This window comes from Bombus vancouverensis, chromosome 15 (assembly GCF_051014615.1).
Source record: "Bombus vancouverensis nearcticus chromosome 15, iyBomVanc1_principal, whole genome shotgun sequence".
Taxonomy (NCBI): Eukaryota; Metazoa; Arthropoda; class Insecta; order Hymenoptera; family Apidae; genus Bombus; species Bombus vancouverensis.
Window position 1 is genome coordinate 8870384 of NC_134925.1, and position 22705 is coordinate 8893088.

A 22705-nucleotide genomic window follows, 5' to 3' on the forward strand; every position below is an offset into this window, starting at 1 on the left:
AATCATTTAATATCACATAATAAATTTTCTAGCTATATTCAACAAATTATGTGTATATATACATATTGTAAATTTACACACACATGCGCGCATGCACACAATATAATTCTTTCTTTTTTAATTAAATTGAAATTAATACATTTACGTGATGCTTCATGGGTTGGATGTCGTTTGGTACAGAAACGACATCTAGATAATAAAGAGGTTGAAGATAAATTTTCTCGCAATAACATGTTTCTAACCTAGTTCGATTATAATGTTATGTAGATACGAATGTTTTAAAAAAACATAAATTTTTTTAATGCCATAAACATAAAGGTATACATTATTAGTTACAGTAAAATGTAAGACAATTATAAATACTATAATAAATACTAAGTATTATAAGTTCTAAAGTTTAAGTATATGTTTTATAACATATTCCAATCATATGTTTCTTTTAGAAGAAATTACATTATAATAGAAAATTAATTTAACATAATGATACGACCCTCAGTGGCACTTAGCATCAATACACTGACAGTAAGAAATTTAAATGCTTACGATCATATAATATCCAATGGACCCCATATTCAATGTGTAAGGTGGAAGAGAAAACCAATTTGGTTACCAACAGCAAAATCAAAGTTGTTTAGAATACCAAATAGACCAGTTATACCTATAGAGGAATATAATGAACTGAAACGTTTGCATAATAATTACAAAACATTAATGAAATCTATAATGTATGTAAAATTTCCTTATTTTATATATTACAGTTGATGGGTTATTATAAATAATATGTAATATGTAGTATTATTTATAATAATATAACAACTACAATATATAAAATAAGGAAATATACTTTTGTCTTAGGTCTTTCTTTGTTGAGAAACATAAGGAAGTACAAGCATCTTTGGATACGAGTATTGTACAAAAAAATTTGCAGCAAGATTTTGAAATATGTTGTTCTATAAATGATAAATGGAATAAAGAAGTGGCTATGATACGAGAGGAAAGATTAGCTCGAGAAAGGAAAGCTCGCCAAGAAGAAATTGCCAAGAGACTACAAACAAAGTATGAAAGAGATTTGAAATTACAAATGAAAATAGATGAAGAAATCAAAAAAGCAAAAGAAGAAGCTCAAACATTTATTACATCTAAAAATATTGATGAAGCTATCCTCAATGCACTAGAAAATATTATAGACCATAATATTGCAATTGATCGCAATGGTAACTTTTATAAAGACAAACCTAAAGAAAATGAATTATCTACTGTATCGAGTTCATTAAGTTAAAATAAGTGTTATATTGTCAACTACATGTATTGCAATAAATAATTTCCGTTAATAAACAGAAGTGTTTGGTAGCTACATTTGTATATTTACTTTTCTCCTATATTCAATTCAGTACATTTTTGTCTAATTCACAGAATATGTTTATTGAAAATGATCATGTATAATGTAATGTATTTATAATATACAATAACAAAAAGCTTGTAAACACATCCATTCAAGGTCTGTAAGCATATGTGCTTTACAATATGGTATACAGGCATTGCATTAACTATCGCTTATTTCCTGTTTATCCATACTGTTGCAACTTATACTTAGCACATATGTGCACAAATTTTTTTAACAATCTAATAATGTATTATCGTCATACAGTTTTACACAAAAATGTTTTATGGCTAAAAATCATTATACAATTTTTCACATGATGCTTAGATTTTTAATATTCACTGAAATATCGTAACTCCAACACCAGGAAATTCTATACCTGAATGAGACTGTGTTTTAACATACGGTTTAAAATGTTTATATGCGTTTCTACTTGCATTATGTATTGCGACGTACTTGTTAAGAATAATTACTTTTACATTTCGTATATATATATTCGTAACATATCATGATGTAATCGTGTCGTCGAAATATCTTTGGTTTAAATATACACAATTTGTTTGAAAAACAAACAATGACAGTTTAATCGCCGCTTTGCAACAAAATTCCAAGAATTATCGAAAATATAAGAATAATATGTATATTATGAAAACGATTCGCGTCTAAATTCAACTGTAAAACCTAGTAAAAAAAAGTGTATAAATCTATTATTTTACAATTTTTTTAAATCATGAGTAGCAATTATAAACGTATAATTCTATATTTATTGTACGTGCTTATGTATATGCTTCTAAAGTTTAAGAGAACAAGTCTTTGACTTTCAAAATCTGTAATTAATAATGAAGCCTTCTATTAAAATGGAAGTAAAATCAATATTAATAAATAACCACAGGAAATGATCAATAACAATCAAACAAACGTAACAAATCTCCTCACTTGACTAAAACGTTATTTATAAGACATTGAATGGCAAAGGTAGATATAAAGAAAACGATATAAGTATAGGCTTCGACATTGATTGCAATATGAAGCAAATTGTTAAGATTCTTAAATAGCAAGATATACTGTATATACTACCCTGATAAAAGTGAAAGAAAAAGCAATAATAATTATAGTATCTGTTATTAAATTACCATTATCATTTTTCAATCGCAAACATAAATTACATAGGCATTTTATTTACTTTTACAACTATTAATTATGGTATCTTTGACATGAGACTGGGCTATTGCACTTTGATACCATTTTCAATATATGTAAGAAACTATTGTTCAGAGGCATTGTTAAAACATCATATGAACACGTTTGTAGAATATTTCCCATAATAAAGTTTGTAAGTTTTAGATTGTATCCTGTACATCAATTCTTTTCTTATCTCATATTCTATTTCAGAATACTATAATTAGTTTCAAACGCATCAATTTTTACAATCCACTTTTTACGTTCTTATATAGATTTAATTTAGCTTAATTTAGATGTACAAATTTTTATTCTGGGTCTTGTAAAATCTATGGTTATAGGACGTACTGAAGCACCACAATTTAAAGATGTGTTGCATTCGTATTTTACGAGTTTGGTAAAAATATAGGATTTATAAAAACTTTTAATCCTGTTTGTTATTCTGTGTATGGTAATATATGAAAATGATGGCACATGTGTTTCTAAAGCGAACTTGGCGTTAAGTATGTTTAAACATGATTTTTCCGTTTTATTTGAGCTTCATACCTTTGATTTAGAGAAAAAAGAACGATATAATTTATGTTTCGTGCATTTTATCGCTAAAATATAGCCTTTGTAAAAATTTAGTTAATAATATTATTCTTCACTTCGATCGTCATTAACAAATGCACATCCTTTTGTTACTCCTACTATACAACATTTTCATTTTTTAATCTCCTTTTTTTTATTTCTTTAAGATGTGTTTTTTAATGATGTTAAAGACTATCTCTTTTCAACCTTGTTTTCATTATAAAAGGTAACATGTAACTTCACATAATAACAATAAAACATCTCACAATAACTCAATACTTACTTAATCAAGAATAACCCATTCTTTACTTGCAACATGATGCACATACATGTGCCTATATGTACAAAATTCTACTCGTTTTTTATCAATGAGAATGATCTTGATTAAGTATGACATAGAAAATATGAGGATAATGTGAACACAAACAGCTAAATAATCTCTACTCAATTACAAAAAAGAAGCAAAAATTCAGAATAGTATAATGTGCACCAATTGATAAAAATAAACAGTAAACTTTTCTCATTACCTAAAATAAGTGAAAAGAAGATAAAATGTCGATATGCGTACATATGCGCTTATATGTGTATGTATATATATACATATTATATATGGACATATGTATATATATACATACATACATATAATATGTATATACATATACGGATAGGTATAAAATTTGGTCAACGTTTTCTCTGTACGATAATATTATCAAATATAGCATATATATAAGAATATTTTGTACGAATATAGAATAATAAAATGGTTGATAAACAGTAAGTATAATTATTCAACAAGTACTAGATGGTAATAGTAGTAACATTGGTGGTTGATTAGAAGAATTATATCGTACCACATTTTAAATATTTTCATCTTGTTTCACCACCAACAACTATACTAATAATTATAATAATACTAACTATCAGATTAATTCATGTCCTTACAGAAAAAATAATAATAAAAAAGGGCAGACACGAAACATCATTACAAATCAAACACTGCAGGTATATACGTAGTGATACTTTTTGGCTGTAAAGTATAAAATAGATAACAATATAGAAGGTTGCTCTAACAACATAGTATCAAACTACTGTCAGTACAACCGATACTGATATAATAAAAATATGCTTTTCTAATGCAATTTTTTCAATATTTAATTGCTCCCATTAACATTTCACTATGCAAACTCCTTTCATTAAATTTCTTTCTGATTACATCCTACAGCTTCTTTGACACTAGATTGACATAGATTTATATAATGGCTTATATAATATTTATCGCAGTATTTCTATATACTAAAGCTGTTATCCGACAGTACTTTGAAACGTATTGCATTCTTAGAAAACCTTCCTACTGTTCATATACATGTATGTATGTAATCCATTTTTTTTACTGTTGTTATATTTGACGTTAACAGTGAATTTAAAATTTACCATCATTCTTTAATTAAGATGTACTTAATATGCTTATGCTATCTTACAAAGCTAATCTCAAAAAACGAGATTATGACTATTAATGTTTCCAAAAGTATCACGTTTTACCCACGCATTTTGCTGAGCTCACCAGACCATGCCGTAGAAAATGTATTTATCCCCTTAAATCAGATAACGACTACCTATTAAAATAGAAGTCTTTCATTCTACCCACACTTCATGTAGATGCACTCCTTTTTTCTCAAAAAATAATTTTTCACAATGAAAAATAATATCTCCTTTGCAAAACTTTTGTACGTTGACGGTAATGCAAGGCCGTGGCACACATTTTATTCTACGCGGTAAATCATGTGTGTAAAATATATAAAAAATGTCAATAAAAATCTCGAGTAATGTTTTCATTTGGATTTACAATTCACACTATTTCATTTGAACCAATATTATATCTTGTTGACTTTTTTTAAAACCTTTAACGACGCCACAATATTGTATGTGTACGCATTTTATATATTTTGCACACCTGATACAGAGTTTGTAGTAATGTGATGTCTTTTTTGAAATAAATGTATTATCCAAAATTAAATAAAATTATTCAATTCCCCGTGGACCATCTATTGGCATAGTATGCAAGACTTCATCCAGCAATTGAAGGGCTCGATGTAAGTGCACCTATATCAGATACACAACTTTATTCCTTTTTAATTCTTAGAATAATTTACGATTAATGTGGATCAACCAAATTTAAAATTTGTGTATACCTCTATCCAGCATGGAGTTTCTTTTATACTTTGTCGTGGATAATCAGGACCCCAACCCTTTACAAAACTTAAACGCAAAATGCAAAGTCGTCGAAGATCATCTACACCTATTCCTGCTGCTGCACTAAGACCTGTATTATGTTATAGAGTTTATTATATTAACTAAAAGAATTAAATATATGAATATATAAAACATCATTAATATTATTTTAGTATACTAACTTTTCGTAATTGGTGCACCGTGCGTTAAGTGTCCCGCTACAGCTGCGGCTTGTGCCGCAGCTGCGGCTTGTGCAGTAGCGGCTTGTCCTCTCATTTGCTTATGACATTGCCGTAAATCAAAGACTTTAATATATGCAGAGGGATAAATTTTATGCACAGCGTCACCGGGTGCACGACCTGCTTCCCTGTCTAAATAATAAGACTGTACAAAAACACTATGTTCACTTAGGCATCTTAACCAAACGTCTCCTTCGCCCCTTAAATCTAACACAACTCCTTTTCCTGAAAAGTTTATGACAATGCAGTTATTAATTATGAAGACTAAAAATTAAGGAAGTAGTAATTTATTATACCTATATGAAGACGAGCTTTTTCGCTTTGTTCTGTTCTGTGTACATTACTCAAAGCTCCTAAGCAAAATCTATTACCGCCGCTTGGATCGACATAACCATCGACTGTTACGGTAGGGCAACTGCTGCTTACTTTAAACGTTTCGCCTACTTGAGTATCTAATTCAAAGTAACCAACTGAACACCAATATTCTGGTGCTGGCTGTGTAGATAATAAACCACCAATGTTTCCACCTACTTCACCTCCATGGCCACCCCCTAATAAAAATGTCAGTTATGATATTGAATACTGTAACATAATGTTTATCATTAACTCACAATAGGAGGTAGGATGAAGATGTCTATGATCTGGAGGCTGCATACTTTGAGTATATGTAAGAGTATTAGGTCCAGTCCACTGTGGTGCTCCTGAATTATAAGCAGCTGTACCTACTGGAAATCCACTTGGATGATGAAGGTGTACAGGTGATACAGGAGAATTTTGACCTTCACCTGTTAAAAAAGCAAATTATATTTAACAAACATTAAAGGATGACTGATCGAGATTGCATACCTAAAGATGCTGCTAATGCATCAACAGTAGGTGGTTGATTAAGATCTTGAGGAGGTGTATTTGTTCCATAAAATGTTTCAGTGGATTGTCCTTGTGAAGGGCTCAGTATCTGTGCCCCACTGCCTCCACTAGATGTACTCAATGACTGCTGTTGGCTACCTACGGTGTGACTCATTGGATGTACTACTGCTGCAAAATTAAATGTAACTCGTACACAATACAGGCAACATAACATAAAATATCAATTAATTCAAACTTTGGCCAGAATTTCTGAAATTAATTACTATGTAAGATTACTACGAATTTTTATAAAATTAGCACAAAGCAACAAAAATTAACTGGCAAGTAGACAGAAAATATTGTAGAATATAAGAAAGCATTCTATTATATACGTACGATGATGAATGTTACGTGTTGTAGGATGATGAGGTGTAGGAATCCAGGTTTGTCTGGGGCAATTATTGTCATCCAATTTATTGTGTGGATTACCACCATTATTCCCTCCCCCATTACTGCCAAACATACCCTCACCACTAGCTGTGCCAAACAATAAAAGGAAAAAGAAAGAATAAAGCTAAAATGAAATCAAACTAGCAACGCAAAGTAATTCTGAATAAAGCAATATTAATAAAAGACTTGCAGGGAAATAAAATAAAACCTCCTAACAATATAATACTGCAATAATAAAGCTCCTTATTCATATATTTTAGTGCATTTATATCAATTGCCTTATACAGGTTTTGATCATGCTGTTTTTAAATAAATCAACACACTCAATATTTGAAAACACATTTATAAACTAAATTATAAAAATATTTTAATATACTTAAAAATCTGATTATTTTACTAATATAACGGTACATGAATCAAAGGACGACAGGAATCGAGTGCGACTCATGTTGTTGTTTTACTTCGAGACACTGATACAGCCTTGAAACATAACGACAAATAAACACCGGGCAAAACAATGCCGCCGTTACATGTAATCGTCGAAGAAAGACGAGTTTGAATTTTCCCACTCTCCTCCGACCAAAATAAATAAACAGACGTGATCGCGTGGGAGTCAGTATCGACAAAGTTATCAAGAGTTATCTACCGAGTTATCGACGCGTATCTAGTAAGCATCTATCAATTATTAATTAACAATCTTATTTCGTAATTTATAAACTGTACCAGCGACTTAGCGAATATAGCCTGTTAACTTATTCATCATTTTAAATATATTCGACGGTTTCAACAACACGCAGTAAGTTTTAATAAATCTCTCGACCAAACATCCGTTATACAAATCCTCTCCACACTAATAAATACTACAAACACATACATTTTTAGTACATAATTATTAAAAGATAACATTTTTATATGGAACAATTATATTTCTCAAAAAATAAACAAAGTATTTTTACTTACTTGGATTAGGCGGTGCTAGACCTGGTATAAAAGTCTGTTGAGATGGCTGAGTGCTATTAGACGAAGTGGGTTGAGCAGGTGGATGATGTTGAATAGTTTGGTTCATTTCTCCATCAACATCCATTGCGGATCCTACTGCTCCAGCTGCTGCACTTCCTCCACCACCAACTGAATATTCATCTTTGACTAATCTACCACCTGGTCCTACGCCTACTCCTGATTGCAGAGTTAGTCCAGATAGGTCTGTAAAGAACGGGTCTGTGCGGGGAAACCAACCCATTCCATCATACACCAAGGCCACAACAATAAATCATTTACACTTATGGTGCTACAAATGAATTCACAGAAGCTTTGCAAAGAAACAACGCAATGAAAAGAATATTGATCGAAGCACGTGATCTGTCTATGAAAACAAGTAAAAAATATATTTCATGACATACCTATGCCAGGAGATACAACTCTCTCATAGTGATATGGATTTACACATACAGAATCACATTTTAAGTCAAAAGCAAATTGGCAGTACTTGACGTGTTTCAATTCATTCTTGTGTAAATCCGGCCATCTCCAGATTCGAGCATAAATAACATGTGGGAAACCCTTACGACCAGCAACTTGTAGCCTACCATCTAGAGTTCTTTGTATCGTAACACATTTACTGGGATGAGCTCCATTTGTAGTAATAGCAGTTATTAAGCTATCTAATTCATCTCGTTTCTCCTAAAAATAGGAATTATATCATAAATACTAACCAAATTCTTTGGGATGTATGATAAATTTAGGAGTTAGGGAGTAACACATACCTTAAGCTTTTTAACCAATGATTCAATAGCTCTCTTACTAAATCCTTCACTTTCACCTCCTTGACGATGACACATGAGAGAATGTACAATACTTAAACAAGCATCCGCACTTGTCGGTGCACTAGGAGCAATTCCAGTCATTTCTCTCACTATATAAAAACATTTATATTAAATAATAAAGATGAATATTTGCTATATCGAAGAAATATGAAAATCTAAGGTATTTATATTGTTAGAACTTACATTCTGGATTAGGTTGCATTGGGGGCGAGGGATACAGATGACCTCCCCCGCCCGCCAATCCAACCATGTCTGTGAAAGCCGTGGCGAATACCGTTCCAATTCTTCGATTGAGACACTACTCTTAATCTTAGTTTCGACGTGTTCAAATTTTTATGATTGACCATCTAGCAATGATCTACTAGCCATGTGTCATAGATGTGGATTCGCTGAAAGTGGGAAATAGATAAACAAGTTGAAAGCGATCAGTTACAAAATATTAAGAGCCAGAAAACAAACCTTATCGGTTGGCGAATTAATAGAAGTAAGGAATACACGAAATAACCTTAATGAAATCGCTTTACGATGACGTACCGTGTACTGACAGTTACTTCGAGTAGGACGCTGCTAGTTTTTTTCGGAGGTTAGATTGAATTGTTGCGACATCAGTAGAACCTGGCAGAACCGCACTTATCTCTAGTATCTAAATCCACAATTGGTGAAGCGACTAAAGCGCCAGACTAACGCACAAGTTTTCAATGTTCGCATCCAGTCTCATAGATCTCTCTTTTTCTGTGTAAGACATACTAAATATTCCTATATATACTATCGTTTTAAGTTTGATCTATGATTTCTACTCACTACTTCAAACAATACACGACGTACGGCGTACAATAATCGTAAGGTTGTGTATAACAGTATATGGTTCATACGGATCGAAAATTAAGGGGTGTATGAGATCGAATTTATTTCCATTCTTCCTCTGTTATGACTTTAGCTGAACTATAAACTGATTTCATTAATAAATTATAAATAAAGGTTTCAATAAGTGATACAAATATTAATAAAATATTTATTTATTGATGCTTAGTTAAATAAATACATACATACATAAATGTAACGTTTATTTAACTTTATCTTGATTACATAATCAAAACTAATAAACAATGCGTTTTATTTGCTATATTTTTAATACAGAATGAGTATAAAAGTGAATAACTTTTTATTAAATAGTATTCCACATTTCAAATCTTTATAATAAGAGGGTAAAATATCAAGAATTACAGAAACACAGAATATTAGAAGCAATAGAATTTTTCTCATTTAAATAATAACATCATAACATTTAGCTTATATAAAATGTTTAGTGCATAACCGGGGGTGTAACTCAGTGGTAGAGTGTCTGCTTCGCATGCTGAAAGTCCTGGGTTCAAATCCCAGCTCCTCCAAGTGAATTATTATTTTTTTTTTCGTTTTCAATAACGAAATTTTATAAAATTTGTTGAATACATTTTTATGTAGTATTTTAGAATTTTTAAATATATATTTACATAAAATTATTACAAATATAAAATAGAAACTGCGTTGTTATTATTATTATTATTATTATTATACTTGTATACACAAATAACTGCTTTATATACATTTAGACGTCGCCAGCGAAATTTCACTTTGAATAAGTCATTCAATGCATGATTCGAAAGATAGATGTGAGTCCGGACCCATTGATAAGCACTTGAGCAGCAGGAGATATGGTAATTTCTAACCCAACCTAGTCACTCCTGCGGCACTAGTACTTATGAACAAGACAGGATTAACTTCCGATGTATCGTAGTCCTTCCATTGTTACGATAGTTATACGATCCTCTTGATGAAGCAATGATGGTCCCTATAAATTATCATATAAAATTAATCATTTCATTTATTTAATTTCAAATTGTTTTAAAGGAAACCTTAATTTAAATGTATAATTAGGCGATTAAAAGAAAATTGAATTCGTCGATTAACAGACAATTAAGCAGGCCGAGGCAGGTCTTAATATAACGTGCCCACGTTTCCTTATAATTTAACGCAAGATTAGATAATCGGCAGAAGAATACGGCTCATAGATATTGCATGACACATTCACTACGTGCACACTGCAATCATTTTACGAAACGGATAGAAATCTTAAGTCAATTGAATTAGCCTATTTATGAAATACATCTTACAAACAAATACATCCTTGTTTGCAACATTTTCTATATCTACTTATTCAATCTAGTTATTAAGTTTTTTCCTGCTTCAGATATAAATATCTATTTTATTATTATATCTACTTAATATTACATTTATTCCAAGAAATTTAATTTAAAAAAGGGGAAGAAAAAATCTCAAAGTATATAATGTATAGTTACACGAATGAAACCGATAGTGATAAAATCATTACAAAGCAGTACGGATAGTAATAAGATATACGTTATAATTATTAGTCCGGACGTGGTACCGTACACTATATATCGTATATACTATAATGATGCGATGACACACAGTGGTACTCATTGAAGCGACCTCGAGTAGTCATTAAAGTCGCCCACTATCTCAGCCTCTTTGTTCTTTCTTCTTCTGTTCGTCTCCGAAAAAATTTCGAGTTTCCTCGTCGTAACGTCGATTCTGCATTAAGATCTGTTGTTTCTATCTCGAAAATTTTTATGCTTCCCATATACAATTTATTCTACTCTATCTTTATTTTATTACCAAAAACGCTTCTAAGAATATCCTAGAACTGCACAAGCGCACTATTGACAGTTTCAATTATGACGTGTCCTTGTTACGATTGAAACACCGTAGAGTAAATTAGATTTTACTAATCTTTTCATATAAATTATACTGCAAAATAGAAAGATAGACTGATCACTCTGGACATTCTTATGTAAAATATATCTTTTTCAAAATGTATAAGATATAACTTATGCTACAAAATAAAAAAATAGATCGGTTACCGTGAATCTATTTTGCAAAATAGAAAGGTAGCTCATTGTAGACCTTGGAAATTGCAAAAAAAAAAAAAAAATACGCACGGTATAATAAAATTCCGTTTCTATGTAAAAAATCGAGAATGAGATCGGGAACAAAACGAAGTAAAGAACTTGAGGATTGGAAGTAATATCGCGCACGGAAATGTGTGTACGCACGATAGAGAGAGGGAGTCTACAATCGAATCTTTGATTTCTCTGCCCCGCGACCCTGCTTAACGCTTCTCGTTTCATCAAACACCGTATTCATCGTTCGCCTCCATGGTATGATTCGAGGTTGGTGAACGATTTTTTCCATGGAACTTCTGTAGAACTTCGAGCAGATATTCATATACTATCGAAGCTTAGAAAAACGATTCGAACAATGATCGGTCTTTCTTCGAGTAGTTCAGTACTTGAAAAAGCAGAACGAAAAGAACATGCAGGACGTTTGTTCCAGACAGTTAAAAATGTAAAGTGGCCACAAGCCAAAGAGGATTATTTCGATGTTGCGGCCGTTGCGGATTCAGCTGGACGCGAACGCATGTTGCACACGCAACATGCGTAGTTTCAGTGGATTGTTTTTTCGATATTCGTCGGCTCAGGACGCGCCAAATGAGAAAGTATGCTACAAGAAAAGAAGATGGTTAGAACAAGAGAAAAGGCAGACGAACAAAAACCTATAAAACATAAACAAAACTATGCAGAAATAGTGTGAGATTCATAGAAAAGGGAAAGAGATCGCGAGATCGACTGGGATGGAGGGGATAACAGAAAAACGGGAGGAGCGAAGAGGAAAGGAGAATATCACCAATTAACGCTAATTTCTGTTAATGTCGGCTCCCTCTGGGTATTCGTGAAATAACTCGTCAACTTATTAGGCTACGATGCACAAATTGTGGGTGGATGAACAGAGAAGAAATTCTAAGAAATGAACAGGGGAAATGCTCTTCAAGTGGCAAAAGCTCGATACCTTCTTCGTCTTAGAAACGATACTTGAAAAAAATGGACTGTTACTCAAGAATCGTCTGTGACGATTCTTTATAAAAAATTCGCGGAGTCTCGGAAAGCGTGATTTCTGTCTCAGCCCTGCGACCAAAAATGTTCTATTTTAAGAGCGGCGCGTTTCGAATTAAGATCGAGATACTTTACGATTTTTCCGTAGCTTGTGCTGCTACAACTTTCGATGCATAGAAGTTACGTCATTTTTAAACGAGATAAAGAAACTATGACAATGTGAAAGAAGCAAAGAAATATTTTATTAAAGCCCTATAAAGGAACCTCTTGTGTTTTAAAGTCTTGATATTTGGATTCTAGGCATTCGATAATTTTCTTCGAGGCTCCCGGTTCTCGTGTTCTATACTATCGTTCGAGAGGGGTCAAGAAGTCGCGACGATAAAGCCTAACCACGCACGCTGCGTGCCATTACATTTTCAGAATAACAAAATGTCTCCAATTACGTTTCCTCCCAATCTGTTAGACACCAACGTGCCTCTAACACACACTCGACAATACGAGAGAATCGCTTGTTTTCGCAGAACGTTTCGTCTCTTTTATCGTTTCCGCGATTGTTACGCGGGGCATATCGCATCGGTCTTCTTTTTCTCCTCACTTCTTCTCGAGACTTCTGTTCTCGAGGTTTCACCGGGTGTCAGGTTGAAACGATACTTTGTGACGTTATTATGCGTGTGGTCACATGTGATCTCGTTTCTCGGATGTTGTAAGCCGAGCGCGAAAAATATGTTCCGAAGAAGTTTATCCAATTCGCGGATAAAGAGAGAGAGAAAGGGAGAAAGAGAGAGAGAGAGAGAGAGAGAGAGAGAGAGAAAAGACCTAGGGGGATCGCGCATCTGTTAGGATTTCCAGGTTTCATTGGACAATCGAAAGAAGATAAGCCGATCGGTCAACTATGTAGATGAATTTTTATTAGATTAGAAAGCGTTTCTCCTTAAACCATATATTAATAGAGGAATACTTATCGGATGTGGTTTTAGCGGTTAGGAGTTAATCTTGTTTGCGTGAGATCGTGAATGTATTTGCGAGGAAAATAAGAATAATGTTTCTCTTATGTACATATATATCTAAAACAATCGGATCCTCATTACGCTGGACAATCAATTCCCTACGGCGTGAAGCACGTGATCGGTGTTACTCGAAAGCTTTTACGTGATACAATGATATTCCATGTAAAGCTGTAAAATATAATATATTATATTGCAAACCAGTGATTCCTAATTCTATTTAATGGTAAAACGCATTTTAATTTTCATATAAAAAGTATATGTACGTATGTATTACTTGACTACGCGATGTTCAAAGAAATCGTGTTTAACTTGACTGAACAATTGGAGGAAATCTCATGACCTCTTAACTTCTATTTGACACTAGTGTTCATTGATGCGTTCTTTTGCACTTATTAATGCAACAACCTGGCGTGGTCAATTCTTCGGAATGATCCGATGTTCGTTAGAATCTTCTAATCTCATATTGCCGAAATCTTTCGGTAACACTACACTGCCGTTTCGAACGGATTCCGAGAAGGGTATCGAACTATCTCAAATTCAATCGATTAATGAAAAGTCGACGAGGAGATAAATACACGGTAATCACAAGAAACGATCTCGAAGGATCGAAATACGAACCGTCACTAGAAATAAATAAGCTTTATCATAAATGGAACGTGTACAATAAAATTTATATCGTTTCAAGCTTTGTCACGTGCTTCTCTTGCGTTTTGTACACAGTTCTCTTCCCGCACGCTCGTCGGATAACTATAAATAACGAAAAATTCCAAATTCGATTGAACAAACTGACAATGAGACTTCGACTTCGTTTGGTTTGGCGATTTCAAACATTTGCAAAGATCCGCCGCGCCAAAAAGGATAAATGGAAGTATCGCGATCTAAATCACTGAACGATTGTTAAAGAATGGCGAACTAGTAATTCATGACAAACGTTCATCTTTTTCTCACGCGATTCGTTTGTTTCACGAATTAAGAATTGTTTGGGAAGAGGCGAAAAAACACGCGCACGACACACGCATCACAACTGCAGACTGACGACTGAGCGATAAACTGTTCTTGATTGGCTTAATATAGTCGGACGAGCGCTGTAATTGGCCGCTCCTTGCCGCGCGGGAAATGATTGGTCAATTTAATCCTAGAAGCACGGTGCATTAAGCATTCAACCAGCGTTCAGTACCTATTAACGGTTCGCAAGAGAGGCACTGCCACTGCTACCGCCATGGTTTTCTGCACTGTGTGACGATACACCTAGTCACGGTGGTGGTGTATGGTTCTTTCTTTATCATCTTCTATATGTTATGGCCTCATCCGAAGTGTCTCCCCGTCTAACCCCGTCGTTTTCTCTTTTTTTTCTCTCTCGCCATCGTTCCAAATCAATTTACCAATTGAAATCAGTGCCGGACAGTGAAGAATCGCGTCACTGAATGGTCCGCCAACCGACGGGCAATGTGCGTTCTCCCCTGTGCCTGCCTTCCACCGCTTGTTTTATCAAACCATTCACCGGCTCACCAAATCCTTATTGCCTTGCCTTGGCGCACGATTTGAATCGCGCGGCTGATGACACAACCTCTCTGTAACAGTGCTTTTCAACCTTTACTTACTGATCGAATTACACATATGTTCGAGATATGAACCATTTGATACGGAATTGTCGGTAAACGGAAATTGAAATCTACCACGGAAATGTGGTAACGTAAAATGAGACTCTTTATATAGAATAAAAGATACGTTCTACGATAAATTTGATAAAAAGAATATATATATATACTTTTAAAACGAGAGTCGCTGCGAGGGTAGGGAATTATTTAAGATATAAAATAATATTAAATAATGTTAAAAACTTTTATTCTTTTGTGGAATAAGATTTTATTTTTTGATGATTATATTTTGAATAACTACGTAAGTCGTGAGACGCGATGGAAAGCCTGTTTAATAATATAATAAAAGTAATCTAAGGATTTAAGAAATGCATTAAAGAACGCAAAAATTAATTTGCAATATAATTAATTTATAATTTTTTATTCATTTATAAAGTAAAACGAATATACATTTCTTTATAAATTTTGGTATGACTTTCGTGGTGGCAGTTGAGAATCGCGGGCACGGGTGATAAAGCGTCCGAGACGTTGATTGGTCGAGAGGCTCCCTTCCGGTTTAGTAAGTATATTTTTGGTGGTGAGATTTCCCGCGCTACGATTATTCGTTTTCCGGATATATTTTAATTTTATAAGTGGAATAAGTGGCTTTATATATAGAATGAGTCGTTTAATATCGTAATAACAATTCATTTAACGATTGTGACGCGTTTAGAAACTTACCGTGAATTACAAGCAGAGTGAAATATATTTGAAATTTCCAGGACTACCATAACGAAATATTCGAAACAATTTACGAAACAATATTACGAAACAATTCGTAAGTAGATTCAACATTAATTTACTGCTATTATTTTTGAAATATCGAATAAATTGAACTTAATCACGATTATAAGATGTATGTACCCATCGAAATTATGGCATTTCTGTGTGAAAAGTAATCGTGCCGAGGTGAATTTCTAAATCATCATCTACGGCACTACTACTTAACAGACAGATCAGCACATTAAGGTAACGTGGTAGCCTCTCTCTAGCTCTTGTGTCCTCGACAATTGCCCGCTGACTGCGTTAGACGAAATGCAGACCCAAATATATACGTCTAAATGGGATTAAAGTTCGAATTTTCCATGGTCATTACTCAGACGATTTGTCCTATCTCGTTATGTGTAAATTTTCTTTCGAGTTTACCTCCAAATTGAGGAAACTCGTCTGCTTTTTATAAAGAGAATCATACATATAATAGATCATCTCGATACATATATAGATGCAACTTCGTGCGTTTCGAGGCACCTGTCGGGAAGATAGCTTAATTTGCGAACATGACAACGAGTGTGTTCTTTTCCCGCCCGTTGTTACGGTCACAAGTCGAAATATCTTCGCTCTTAACCACTCTTACCTGAAAGAATCATCATATTTTTATTTCAAACTCTTTAACTCAACCCTGCTGCGATTCTCGAGCTTTTTACTTTTTAACCTCACTTAATTTTGGTCTTTGCCTATACCTTTAATTTTGATTTTCCAATTTCACTTTAGAGAAAGGAATTTTTAATGCTTTAAGAAAACTATTAGTATACAATTGAAACGGGAAATCATACGTGACAGTAGCGGTTTTCTTTTATATGAGTATTTTAAAGCGGTCACATTGGAAGCAATTATTTTTATATATAGCTCCTTTTTTAAGAAATATTCTAGTAATAGAAAAATACGATTTGTTGGCTCAAAAATGCAGCAAGGTTAAAATACATATATGCGACAACGCTGTGTAAATTGTATATACATGCGTCGTTCTCACAACATTACTTTAAATATTATCGCTTATGCAAAGTATGTATGAAGACAACTTCGAATAGATTTATCAGTTCAAATAGTTGGTCATAGAGTGAATCATCGGTAACCAACATTTTCGGTTGTTTTCATTGTTGGTACTATCTATATCTATACAAATATCAAGGTTTGGAAATCGTATCGTTAGTAGAGCAATTACTAATTGATCGAAGGACCGTGAGTAGGTCCAGTCGTGCAAATTGACGAAGAATGACGATGGCCGTATAGAGTTTAATGGAGGAAAAGGACAGCTTGTTGATTAATGTGTGCACGCGGTGTGCCCCTATGCCGCAGAATGTGCTCCTGTACAACCGTCAGCTTGCACTTGGGAATAGTTTGGTCATTTCGTGATAATCGTCGTCTCTGCCTGGATAGATTCACGCACAATTTTCTCATGCGGGTCCATTTTACTTATTTAAAGCAACTTACGCAGCGTGTAACGCACCTTTTATTAGTATACAATCCCTGTTACGTAGCCTTTTTTTTCGTCGATGCCGATCCATTGTTCATCGATTAGACTAGCCTCGTGTCCCGTGAGATTTAAATAAAACATGGTTTAATGGCTATTCTTCGTGCGTCTTCAAATTTACGATCAGAGATCTCTACTATAATGAAATCAGTTCAAAAATCACTAGTATGTTTGGTTACTTTATTATTCGATAATTTGAGAAAAAACGGCACCTTATTCAGTTTTAAATCATCACATATGTTTATATATTTTCCTTTTGAAAACGTATAAATAACGTCCGTAAATATTGTTACACTTACTTTTGGTTTATGGCACTTCGTTTTAGTTTATTCTTCCTAAGTTTCTTTAATACAGAAGCACAATTATACACAGTTTCGTTGCTCATCAATGCCTGTATAACGATTTAAGGTGGAATGAGCGTGCCATCGAAAATACACTTCGTAGCGTACAGAAGACACACGTGCACAGGTGTTTCCTGAAATCACGTGTGCCACATATGACTCTAAAATGATACCGTACTGTTTCTCGCAAGAGAAAATATATTTTATTCAACCTAGAGCAAAATAGAACTTCCGAATCTCTCAATTTATTAACGGAATTCTAAATTAAATGTATTACAATGTAAACATTCGGAACATAAGATTTAATAGTAAACATACAGAGTAGTTTTGAATTTGAAATATTATATCGGACTTTCGACTTGAGATTGGATTTGGCAAGCGTCTGAGTGAAATTTAGTGAATTTTCCCTGAATTTCCATGGAAATTCATGATTGAACGAGGGAATGGCCCCGGCCGAGTAATTTAGAAGAGTTTATTAAATTGGGTAGAATGCTGTGCGTAGGCCTACGCCGGATACTCGGAGAATGAATCTCATCCAACGAGAGGAAGTTCGAATTAACTCGAGCCACTGCCAAGGGGGTACGGCAGAACCCCATATACTATAAACTCTTGTCCCATTTATTCTTTGCACATTTATGCGTCATACACGACAGTCGTCGATGGAAAAATGTCGTTCCAATAACAACAAATTTCAAGTACTCTAAATCGATGTTAAATTGGTATATTATAAAAATGATAAAGTGGTTGATAAAATTTACAGTAGATTACGGATGTTTATGGAAATTCATATTTTTAACCTGGGAAGTTAAATAAGGATTTGTTTCGTCAACTAAATATTATATTTCCAATATTTTATATATCTGTACATATTATGTGCATCCACGGTATAGTACTTATAAAGTTTAAAGGTGGAAAATATAATAGAGAATTAAAATTTCGCTGGTATACGATAGAGCCACATACTATAAACTTTTGTCCTATTTATTCTTTGTATCTGAGTGTGATTGGTGGCAAATTTGTATAACAAAAATTAAACGATCGATGAAATTTAAAGTTCAAAAGTGTAGAATGTAACAGAGAATTAAGACTTATTAGAATCATTTGACCCTGCTTCTTACAGAGTATTAAGACTTTAATGAGTTTATTTTATGCCGGATAGGTGGGGGGACATAAAGGAAAGGAGACGAGAGATCGTATCGCTGAATCGATAGAGAAGGAAAGACATAAAAGTATGTCGTACATCGCGCTACTTGAATTGTAGTACTTTGACACGATCAGACCCTGTAGTATTCGATCTGCGTGGGCGGTCATACGAAACGAATAAAAGGATAGAGAGATAATTAGATAAAAGAGATAGGTCATTTTTTGCGGTTCGTCGTTAAATTTATTCGTGGAATGTACAGTGTTAATGATAAAATATATAAGAATATACACGATATTATGAATCATTTGTATCATAATATTTACTCATTTTTACAAACAATAATACAAGATATACATAATGCTAGAAAAGACTGTACAGTATGCCAGTCGAAATAACAATATCAGCATTCCTCTTCTATCTATAATTTATTCATCCTCTTTCACAAATAATATCTACAACGCTTGGTTCCATTAAGACTGGTTCTAGACATCTGTGTACAGCACTTCCAAGTATCTCGTCTAATAGGAAATGGACAACACTGAAAAAATATTTCGTGTAAGATTATTCTTGTACAAAACAATAATATCTTAGACTTACTTTTCATCTGAAACAAATCTCCATAGATACAGTTGTAGATAATGCGTGTCAACTTGGATTTGTTGCAGACCATATTTACTGAACGTTCGTAATCTTACGCATTCCAGGAAAGTCTGTAAATAAAGAATAATTCTTATCGTTCGTTTAGGATAGAATATTGAGTCTTGATAGTATCGAATGTACAAAATATGTTGCGTAGTATACAGTATACGCAACGCGAGAGAATAAGGTATCTTCGTGATGCAAAGTGGATAATGGCTGTGCTATTTTATCATTGTAAGTGGCTGACAGCACCTGTTTCTATTACAGTACTGTATCTGCTAAAAGTATTTTACCTTTAAACTTATTTTGATAATCCCCGTAAGTATCGAGGCTTTATTGAATTGAACCGAGGAAAATATTTCTATACGTTCCGAAAATAACTTATGAATATTCGTCACCAATGACGAATCCATATGATTGGGTGTGTACGACGACCAGCTTGATCTATAGTGATGTCTCGACACACTCACGCTAGAAACAAAGCAAGTTATTTAATGAAACGTCATTAATCGTTTAGAAAACGATTATATTGTACCTATGGGTTTTTCTACTGCTGTCGCTACTTCTGTCGACTTGACCGTCAGAATCGTCGTATAATGCAGCTACTTGAGTGTCGATTAACGTCACATCTTCTACGACCCTCTTCATTACAGCTCTAACGGTTCTTGGCTCGATCGTATGCAACCAATCTCTCGTTTCGACGGATTTTCTTAACATTTGCGATACTGCTAAACCTTGAATGCGAACGTAATGGTTCAATAAATTTTGCGCTGCTTCTTGGAATTTGTCGCAAATCTCTGCTTCAGTTGTAATAACGTTTCCAGATGATGTGTACTGTTCGATGTTGAATAAATTATCAGTAGTAGTAAGCTGTAATTGTTGAAAAATGTCAAAACGATTTCTTATAGATTTGTTTTTTAAAATTACTTTAAAATTATTCACTCTACCAAATATTTGACATTATTTTCTTTGTACTCGATGCACATTTTGCTCAATAAAAGTAACAGAGTGGGTGGGAATTTTGGAATATCAGAGCCGGTAAAAAATTCACTTGCAGTGATCACTAAATGATGTAAAAATCCAACTACTAGGCCTTCCCTAACTTCATCCACACAGAAATTTTGCAGGAATTGCGTTTTTAAACTAAAGGACAGATCCGGTTGCAAAAATACCTAAAATTACATCATTTTTAGTTAATCAAAATAAATTAAAAAATGCTAAGGATAAAAGACAAACCAATAAATCCTGCAAAACTCCTTTAATTTTTTCTATAGTAGGTATTATCAGTAATGCCTGAAGTTCTGCTAAACTATTATCTCCGTCCTGAGAAGCTTTGGTTGTCAATATTTGTCTCACTTTAACAAGTGTTTCACTTAAATGAGACTTTAAATTGTCTAAATGATTGCGACATTGTTTTCTACCCACGTTAATAACGATATTGGTACCTGTTCTGTAAATAAAAAGTACACGTTTTAATCTGGATTTTACTTTATATAAATATAATAAAGACTATTGTTTTATTACCTTGCAAAGTCTGTATCTTTACACAACATATTCATTGCTTGCAGTCTTCTATGGAATTTATCTAATGCTTTTACTAAAATAGCTGTATCAGCTACACTTTCTACTCTCTTACTAATTAAATCAAAATATTTTTTCATATTTTTCATGATAAAGTTATTCGAACGTGTGATGGCTTTTGCATCAAAATCATCAGTAAATTCATTATCTTCTGATGGTGGCTGATTTATAAACATGTCATTGTACGATGCAATGATCAAACATAAGTCACTTAGAAATCCTGAACTAGTCATATCTACAAATTCTATGATATCATTTTCATACATATCTTTTAGAGCATCTAGTTGTTCAACTAATCTTCCATCTGCATGTGTTAAAAATTCGGCACACAAAGAATCAGCTGGTTCCTTTAGCTGTAGCAAAAGATCTACATTTTCAGCTAAAGATACAGTTGATACATCTCTTTTATGAAATTGCATTCTCAGCCTTGACTTGAGTTCCTCTACAATATCCTCACAATCTTTTTGTATTCCTTGAAAGGAAGGCATATTACCATACTGATTCAATACACGTTGTGCATGAATATAATCTTGTACTGCCTGAAAGTTACAAATATATTTTTATGTAGATGCAATTAGATATATGTAAAATAAAGGGAAGTGTATATAATATAATGATATACAATGTGACATAGACCTGTGCATAATTCTCTTCATTTATTTTATCTTTTAAATTGCCAGGCAATTTAAAGAGGAATTGCAACTTTTTTAACAGTGTATGAACTGAAGATAATTTGGCAATCTGTTGTCTAGTACCCTGTAATGTTGATGAAATCTGTTCTGAAAAAGAAGTGATACTGTCCATGTTTTTCGCCAGTAAATTCATACTATCTTCCATTTTCTTAAAATCTGTTTTCATCTAAATAATGAATATTGAATAAATATTAAAAATTGAATTAATAATCATATTTATACAAAATCCGGGCAGATTTACCTTCCTGATCGTATCTGTAGCAGATATAAATTTATTATAATTTTCATATACTAGAGTTTGCATATCAGAATGTAAAATTTGAGTATTTTTTATGATTTCTGCTTCGTGATCCATAATTTGTTTTAATGTACACTCCTGCATCAGAAGTAAAATTAATTTGTGTTGTTAAACAAATATAGAAAATAATAAATATTAGGAAATGTACTTACTTTTAATAATTTTTGGAAATACATATCAGGATTAAAGTGCTGTCCATTAATATCATATGGATTGTTCAAATTTTCTGCCATTTTGACTAATTTATTCGTATTTTTTATTCGTAAAGCAAAGTTTTGACAGTAGAACTTTGACAGGTTAGCTATTGTATTGGCAAGTTACAGCTGTATTATTTAAATTCTGAGGAAGGTTAGGTGGAAGACGCTTTAACAAGCAGCATAACCTCTCGTAGCTTAAGAAAAGCGCAACAAGTATAATAACATGAAGAGAGAGCGATTTTTTAACATTC

General features: G+C 33.2%; 3 protein-coding genes, 1 long non-coding RNA gene and 1 other non-coding gene across 15 annotated transcripts; 2 read left to right on the forward strand and 3 right to left on the reverse strand.

The window, feature by feature from the left end:
- The first annotated feature begins 171 nt into the window (after nucleotides 1-171).
- mRpS26 (mitochondrial ribosomal protein S26) lies at nucleotides 172-1354 on the forward strand. 4 transcript variants are annotated; one of them, XM_033349250.2, is made up of 3 exons: nucleotides 172-318; nucleotides 444-725; nucleotides 856-1354. In XM_033349250.2, exons 2-3 carry the CDS (start codon nucleotides 481-483, stop codon nucleotides 1277-1279), a joined length of 669 nt encoding a protein of 222 aa, XP_033205141.1. In that variant the 5' UTR covers nucleotides 172-318; nucleotides 444-480; the 3' UTR covers nucleotides 1280-1354. The 4 variants fall into 4 exon arrangements, with proteins under 4 accessions (XP_033205141.1, XP_033205126.1, XP_033205131.1 ...); XM_033349235.2 differs by having other exon boundaries at nucleotides 186-344; XM_033349240.2 differs by having other exon boundaries at nucleotides 192-344; nucleotides 447-725.
- On the reverse strand, nucleotides 1344-9474 carry Med (Smad/Smad4 homolog Medea). Of its 8 annotated transcripts, none has more exons than XM_033349208.2 (12): nucleotides 9177-9474; nucleotides 8901-9106; nucleotides 8658-8806; nucleotides 8295-8574; nucleotides 7855-8112; nucleotides 6841-6981; nucleotides 6445-6603; nucleotides 6210-6383; nucleotides 5895-6149; nucleotides 5542-5823; nucleotides 5320-5450; nucleotides 1344-5230 (listed from the first exon to the last, which is right to left on the reverse strand). In XM_033349208.2, exons 2-12 carry the CDS (start codon nucleotides 8965-8967, stop codon nucleotides 5150-5152), a joined length of 1977 nt encoding a protein of 658 aa, XP_033205099.1. In that variant the 5' UTR covers nucleotides 8968-9106; nucleotides 9177-9474; the 3' UTR covers nucleotides 1344-5149. The 8 variants fall into 8 exon arrangements, with proteins under 8 accessions (XP_033205099.1, XP_033205082.1, XP_033205073.1 ...); XM_033349191.2 differs by having other exon boundaries at nucleotides 6445-6630; nucleotides 9177-9473; XM_033349182.2 differs by having other exon boundaries at nucleotides 6445-6633; nucleotides 9252-9467.
- A 559-nt stretch (nucleotides 9475-10033) lies between these two features.
- Nucleotides 10034-10105, forward strand: TRNAA-CGC (transfer RNA alanine (anticodon CGC)). Its single transcript has one exon. It is a non-coding gene; the product is annotated as a tRNA-Ala (tRNA).
- A 135-nt stretch (nucleotides 10106-10240) lies between these two features.
- On the reverse strand, nucleotides 10241-14753 carry LOC117165855 (uncharacterized). Its single transcript, XR_004466111.2, has 2 exons — nucleotides 13949-14753; nucleotides 10241-13842 (listed from the first exon to the last, which is right to left on the reverse strand). It is a non-coding gene; the product is annotated as an uncharacterized LOC117165855 (long non-coding RNA).
- Nucleotides 14754-19270: 4517 nt separating this feature from the next.
- On the reverse strand, nucleotides 19271-22585 carry Vps51 (vacuolar protein sorting 51). Its single transcript, XM_033349945.2, has 10 exons — nucleotides 22410-22585; nucleotides 22201-22335; nucleotides 21904-22125; nucleotides 21211-21806; nucleotides 20923-21136; nucleotides 20634-20858; nucleotides 20222-20556; nucleotides 19980-20157; nucleotides 19645-19757; nucleotides 19271-19585 (listed from the first exon to the last, which is right to left on the reverse strand). Exons 1-10 carry the CDS (start codon nucleotides 22488-22490, stop codon nucleotides 19477-19479), a joined length of 2208 nt encoding a protein of 735 aa, XP_033205836.1. The 5' UTR covers nucleotides 22491-22585; the 3' UTR covers nucleotides 19271-19476.
- Between the last annotated feature and the right edge of the window lie 120 nt (nucleotides 22586-22705).

Coding starts and splice junctions, on each gene's coding strand:
- mRpS26 (XM_033349250.2), top strand. CDS start 481: ATGATACGACCCTCAGTGGCACTTAGCATCAATACACTGACAGTAAGA. Junction 726..855: donor ACATTAATGAAATCTATAAT/GTATGTAAAATT, acceptor CTTTTGTCTTAG/GTCTTTCTTTGTTGAGAAAC.
- Vps51 (XM_033349945.2), bottom strand. CDS start 22,490: ATGGCAGAAAATTTGAACAATCCATATGATATTAATGGACAGCACTTT. Junction 21,137..21,210: donor AAAGATACAGACTTTGCAAG/GTAATAAAACAA, acceptor TTTTATTTACAG/AACAGGTACCAATATCGTTA. Junction 19,758..19,979: donor TTATCAAAATAAGTTTAAAG/GTAAAATACTTT, acceptor CTTTATTTACAG/ACTTTCCTGGAATGCGTAAG.
- Med (XM_033349182.2), bottom strand. CDS start 8,967: ATGGTTGGATTGGCGGGCGGGGGAGGTCATCTGTATCCCTCGCCCCCA. Junction 8,807..8,900: donor AATGCAACCTAATCCAGAAT/GTAAGTTCTAAC, acceptor GTTTTTATATAG/TGAGAGAAATGACTGGAATT. Junction 6,384..6,444: donor TGCATTAGCAGCATCTTTAG/GTATGCAATCTC, acceptor CTTTTTTAACAG/GTGAAGGTCAAAATTCTCCT.